Below are 6,750 nucleotides of genomic sequence, written 5' to 3'. Positions count from 1 at the left end.
AAAAAACATGAACTTTTTGAGAGACCTCATATAAGATTTCACTTTCAGCATCTTTTCAAAAAATAAACATCATAGGATGGCCAGGTATTTACTAAAGCTTCCTCTATACATTTATTCCTAGTTTTGAGCTTAATTCATCATATCATTAATAGGTATGATTCAAATCCTGCAAATCCTTTTGTAATTTACCATTTACAAAATCCATTAAAAAATGTCAATCATAAAAGTGCTTACTTAGGGTAGCAGACACTATTATTGCCTCTTTAATATCTACTCCTATTTGGTAACTTGGTAACAGAATTTGAATTGGGCAGGGCACAGGAGCAGGAGTATCTATGTGGTGAGCCCCAGAAAATGGATCATGATTTATATAAGCCAACCACGACACAGGACAATGCTGCTCCCTACTTTCTCCATCTCCTCTGCAGTTAGGGGTGGCCATGAGATTCAGTTCTGACCAATGAGACTGAAAGGGGAGCCCTTGCTTTCCTCATAAAGAGAACAGCTGCAGTTTGCACCACTCTTCTTTCTGCCTCAAACGCAAACAAAAAAGGAACATTTTTGACCATGAAGTAAACTCCAGGAAGGTAGATCCTCCTCCTTTCTTTCATGGTTTCTAAGAATTTCAAATTAGATAACTTGAACTTACACTTAAGAATCAAAGAGGAAAAGCAAAACATCTATAAAAGAGGATATACAAAAATATTTAAATCTATATTATATTTCAAAGACCTTGCCAGATGGCATTTCTTTTTAATGTGAATTCTTCTTCAAACTACAATTACAAATAAAATTAATTATAAACATTTCTCTATTTATAGCCTTACTTGGTTGTGTTTCTGCTTCTGCTGTACGGTTTGCCTGTCCTCCACTGATTTCAGGTAATCTCATAGGGCTGCTACTTGTTGGTCTGCTGTCTAAAGTACTAAAATAAAAAAAAATAAAAAAAAAAGGAAAAATTAGTTTTGTACTATTTAGTTAGAAATTAGCAAGTACTGTGATTCCTACACTAATTTACTTCCCACCTAACCCCAACCACAATATCAGAAACCTCGTTCATAATGTACATAAAAACAGGTTAGAACACGAAAGAAAAAATCTTCACATTTTATGGGACTTACGAAAAGTAAAATGCTATGGAAAAATGGAAAATGCTAACCATAAAAATGTATGGAAAAATGTATGAAACCATAGAATATTATAAAAGTATTTATAATGTTTTTCCTCAAGTCCATTAGAGCCATATCAGCACCTGTAAGTCAAGCAAATTATAGAAAATACCAGTTGCATTTGTCTCACACTAGTCAACTGTGTAGTAGTAAAGCTGGAAAACCTATTTCAGTAAGAATCATAATATTGAGCCTATGCCAATTTCTGTCTAAATGTCTAAAATACTGAACATGCTTAAAAAAAAAATTGGGTTAGGTTTTGTTATTTAAACTATTAGGATCTTTAGTTATTATACAAAATTCACAAATACTTCAAATTACAAAGCCAATCAGTAGCTTATTAATTTCACAAGTTACTATTTTTTTTAAATAAAAACGGTAACTTGTTTTCCCTCCAAAACTGTTGAAAGTTTAAATCGGTAATATACATTGAACTGTTATGGCAATTAACAAAACACTGTATCCTAAGGGACTGTTTAAGGTTTTTTGCTATACTTGAATTTTGTTGTCTCAATTATTGGCTGAAATATGAATGCCATTATTTTTATACTGATAATGTGCTATATAAAACTGATACAATCATATAGAAAATAATGACACAACCAATTTAAAATATATTCAGCTCAATCATGAATCACCTATTTGCCGGAAGCCCTTCTTCGGCACTGTTCCACGGAGTTGCTTTAGATAGTTCCTCTAAGGCGTTTCGGTATTCTTTACAACTTAGGGTAGAAATAGGTTGAAAAATATTAAACATTAAGTTCTTCTTTAAAAAGAAATCATATGCTTTAGAATAAGTTTTGTATTATAAAAACACAATCATTATATGTGTTCATAATTAAACAAATACATGTGAGTTAACTGACAAAAGTGATCAAGTAGAAGCTTCATGAAGAAAGTCAACATCTTCACAAAGAATAATACAAAATGACTCACCAACTCAATAACTAGTATCAATATCTTCAAAAATGATTTTTAAAAATGCCTTATTACTAATATTTATATCAAATGACTTCAGGGGTTGAACAGGTATCTTAAAAGTTTGAAGTCTCAGTGTTTAGTACAATAGAGAGTAAAATAACTTGAGAGTGCTTTTCTACTTAAAGGTACTAAATTTTAAAGAAAAAAAATTTTATTCAAATGTACTATTAACCAAAAAAAAAATCCGACTCTTGGACTAGCAGTCTGGGGCCCTGCTTTAGATAAATTAGATGTCATGGAACATGAGAGTCACATTAATGTGTATTATTTTTCCAAGACTTTTATAAAAGATGACCTCAACTAGAATACTTATTTTCTAATAGTACAAAAAATATTTTTGATTTGGTTGACTTTCCTTATCTATTAATGTATTATGACTAATCAATACAGAAGCAAATACTATCTTCAGAAAGTCCAAAAGGCAAAGGTAAAAAATTTATCATATAGAATCCTATAAATGAAAAAATTCCTCATTATCCAAACAACAAACTCTAAACCCCATAAAAGCAGAAGCATAGAAATCTATTGTTTACTCCTGTATATCCAATACCTAGTACACCACATTTTGTAGATACTCAAATATTTATTAAATAAATGGACTCCTTGTAACCAATATCTAAATAGAAAAAATAAAATTTTTAATGCGTTCCAACAGAAAAAGATTTTTTTAATTAAACAGATGCTACTTAAGTTCAACCATTGCCTTAAGATTAAAAAGCTCTGTTCTTTTAGATAAAAGTATTTTTAAAATGGGACACTTCTTTAAGACACATGATAACTGCAATTCAAAAGTCAGAAATGTCTACAGGGTAGGGCATAAGAATAACATTACCCTAGATAGGAAAATTTTACCGGGTACATGTGGCAAGCAGGAAGGAAATGAGTGAAGAATACAAAAAAGATACCCTGATATAACAAAGCTATGTCAATAAGTAAGTTGAAGGAAGAGATAAATTTTATAATAGAATGGTTAGAGGATTCAAGGATTAGTAAATAAGTTGCCTAGTCAATTTAGTTATTAGGAGCTTGCTTAAGAATCATACAATAACTCATTACTTCAGTAAACAGAGGTTTTCTGATACAAAGAGAACAGGCTATCATGTCTTGAGAATTTCTGCTTATATTTAAACATTTAGCTTTCCTCTATTTGAAACATCCCAAAAATAAGGTGATTAATAGACATCCATAAGCTACATAGATACAACCACAGGTGAAAAAGTCCCATGAACAATACCTGAGAGCAAAAGCAATAATGGAGCTGGGTTCCTTCTCACACACTGCAATGGGCACCCGTTCATGTTCATACATGAGGTAGTGTTTATCTGGATCACTGCTCAAATTTTTAAAATATATAAGTATATAAGAATAAAAATAGAAAATCACATATGAAAACCATTAAGAGAACTTAAATAGGCAACAAAAAGGTATCAAGAGAAAAATTCTGAAGGCAATTAGAAAATTATCAGAATTAGGTTTCAAATCAGAGGGTTCTGAAATAGTCTACTCCAAATAAAGCTTTCGATACTGAAAAGACTTTGGCCATATTAACTACAAAAAAATATTTTATAATGAACAGCAAAAGTCTAAAATACTTTGTTCTACTATAAGCTTGAGAGAAAAGTCTTCTAGAAATTGTGGAGAAGACATACTACTAGTCCAACAATAAATAACAAAACACAGCCATTCTACTACTAACACATGGAAACTCAATGGTGACTCCATTTTTTGCTCCCTTGACTTCCACCCTGACTCCCCTAGGCACTGTTAGGCACAGTCATTCCTTTTGTTTAGGGGCTATTTACTGATCACCTAATGTGCCAGGAATACACTATTGAGAAAAACTGCTAATCAGCATTCTTATATGTGTGAGATGTTAAACAATACAATGGTGAAAAAAATAGGCATGGTAGAATTTACAGTACAGTGGGGTAATGAAACAAATAATTCTATAAAAAAAATAATCACTTTTTGTGATAAGTGCTATAAGGGAATTGTTACAGAATGAATGTTTGCACCTACTCAACAAAAATTCATATGTTGAAATACTAACCCCCAACATGATGGTACTAGGAGGTGGGGCCTTTGGGAGATGATTTAGGTCATGACGATGGAGACCTTGTGAATGGGATTAGTGCCCTTGTAAAAGGCACTCTAGAGAGTTCTCTCTTTAAACCATGTGAGGATACAAAGAGAAGATCGCAATCTACAACCCACAAGAGGGTTCTCACCAGAACCCAACCATGCTGACACCCTGATCTAGGACTTCCAGACTCCAGAACTGTGAAAATAAATTTCTATTGTTTACAAGCCACCAGTCTTTGCTAATTCATTACAACGGCCTGAACTCAGACAAGAATCATGAGAGCATGGGAGAGTACTTCAAAAAGTTTGTGAAAATAGAATTAAAAGATAATATGAATCTTTCCGTGAACTTTTTGAAAACGCTGCATATAAAAAAGAAATCTAATCTGGTTGGAATGTGAGTTACAGGGAAGGTCTAGTAAAGTTTTCCTGAGAAAGAACACTACCCAATGATTAAGAAAGAATATGAGAGCATGAGCAAAGACCATAAAGTGGAGGTATTATAGTTCATTCCAGAAACTGAGATATTTGGGTCTGAATTAGAGAAAGCAGGAATCTTTTACGTACTACTGTCATGTAATGTGTTACATACTGTACTGGGGAGTATTCTCTACTTGTATCTTCCCCAAGATTATGAACTCCTAAGAGCAGTGATTTTTCCTTATGAATTTTGTTCTACATTCTGGGGCACAAGAGTAGGCACTATATATAAGTTTAAATATTGACATATCAGGTAAGAAAATATAAAAGTCCTTCAACAAATTTCTACCTTTTGGATATAATTGTATCACAGTAACAAGAGCAGCGTTTGATTGCCACATAGGTCAACTCAGGGGAAGAAACACTTTCATGGCCATCCTAGACTCTTTCTCAATCTGAGTGAGCCCATACAAAGAAGATCATCTGAAAACTTATATGGGTCATTGTAATTCATCATCACAGCTAGAATAGTGCCATGTCCCAGTACATTACTAAGCCAGTACTATCATCCTCATATATAACCAGCAATATATTTTAATGATTATGAGACGATCAATGGATATGGACGTAGCAGTATATCCTCAAGAAAAAGACATATATAAACAATTATTTTCAGAACCAGTAATTTGAAGCAATAAGCAACGCTAGCTAATGCTTTCTTTATCCACTCTTTTACTATATAATAATGATTACATGTTCTACAAATTACATTATATCAAGACATCTCTTTTACTATGATAAAATAAAATTCAGGATTGAGAAATACATATACACAGATAAACGAACATATGAGGGGTCTTCAAAAAGTTCCTGGAAAGATTTGTATACTCTTTTAGTTCTATTTTTCCACAAACGTTTTGAAGTACATTCATAGTGAAGTATTTAAATATGTAAAGAGTAAGTCTAGAGAGAGATTGCTTAAATTAAGGAAAAATAAAACCATCCAATAGCCACTGGCTTTTATAATACTTACAAAGGAAAAGGAATAGGATTATAGCTATTTCCTGGAAGCAAATTTGCAAAGATGGCTTTCATGGTTGACTTTTCCTTCACCTGGCTATCTGTGGATCCCAGCAAGTGTCCATCAAACACATCTAGGATGAAAAATATTCTGCTTACATACAAAAAAATTCATGGAAAGATTCGTATTAGCTGTTAATTATATTTTCCATGAACGTTTTGGTACCCTCGAATTAATATTCAAGAAGAATGAAAAATGAGTGTCAACTTTATTTCTTTTCCTTTTTGGAATACAGACATATGCATACCATAATTACCAATTATGGTTTAAAATTTCTGATCTAGGAAAAATGTCTCATCGTTTATGATAAAACAGGAATCAATAGTGAAGTGTATGCAGCATTTTAACATCTCTGAAATTCAGATCATCCTACAATCAGTGATTTCCTCCCCTCGCAGAAGCCAGGCAGCAGCCATAATGGAATTACTGCCTGAGCATGCATGAACTTAATCACAGCTGTTCATGGTGTCATTTCAACTTGGTTATGTTAACTATGACTGTTACACCTGAATCTAACAGCAATTTTAAAGCTAATTTCAAAGTCTGTAGTATAATTAAGCAATTACTGCTTTAACAGAAAGCAAGAAAAGAGAGAACAAGGCATAAATTTGCTATTATGAAGCAAATATTCGTTGTTAGAGAAATGGCTGTTTTCTTAGTTTTTTACAAAGGAACAACCATGTGCTTTATGGGACTTAAGAAAGTAAGATCCCCAGAAGGTAGATGAAGCTGAACTGACATTTTGTTACTGACATACTTGATATCAAGCAGTGCAACTAAAGGGAGAAGTAATATAATAAAAAGCAATATCTAAAAAAGCTCTTGTAATAAGTATAAAATAAGAAAATTCTAAGGGATAAGAAAGCATTATGTCAAAGAATAAGTGTTTTTCTTTCTCGGGGACTCATAAAGATAGATCTTTCAATCGTAGATTCAATGAAGTACAGTAAAAGTGACTTAAACTGTACCTTCAGAACTGCTGGCTGTATCTTGCTCAGGGGGCCCTCCCACTGACTG

The 6,750-nt window shown here is 32.7% G+C and overlaps 1 protein-coding gene across 1 annotated transcript in view; it reads right to left on the bottom strand.

Moving 5' to 3' along the window:
• Positions 1 to 6,750, bottom strand: part of LOC103599593 (1-phosphatidylinositol 3-phosphate 5-kinase-like) — a gene marked incomplete at its 5' end in the record, with an annotated part of 59,192 nt that overhangs the window by 12,622 nt on the left and 39,820 nt on the right. Inside the window, 4 exon segments of the mRNA XM_008583744.1 lie at positions 828 to 925; positions 1,808 to 1,891; positions 3,385 to 3,480; positions 5,686 to 5,806. Coding sequence (XP_008581966.1) covers positions 828 to 925; positions 1,808 to 1,891; positions 3,385 to 3,480; positions 5,686 to 5,806 — 399 coding nt within the window.

This window comes from Galeopterus variegatus, unplaced genomic scaffold (assembly GCF_000696425.1).
Source record: "Galeopterus variegatus unplaced genomic scaffold, G_variegatus-3.0.2 Scaffold3021, whole genome shotgun sequence".
NCBI lineage: Eukaryota > Metazoa > Chordata > Mammalia > Dermoptera > Cynocephalidae > Galeopterus > Galeopterus variegatus.
This window is presented reverse-complemented; position numbering and strand designations above follow the sequence as displayed.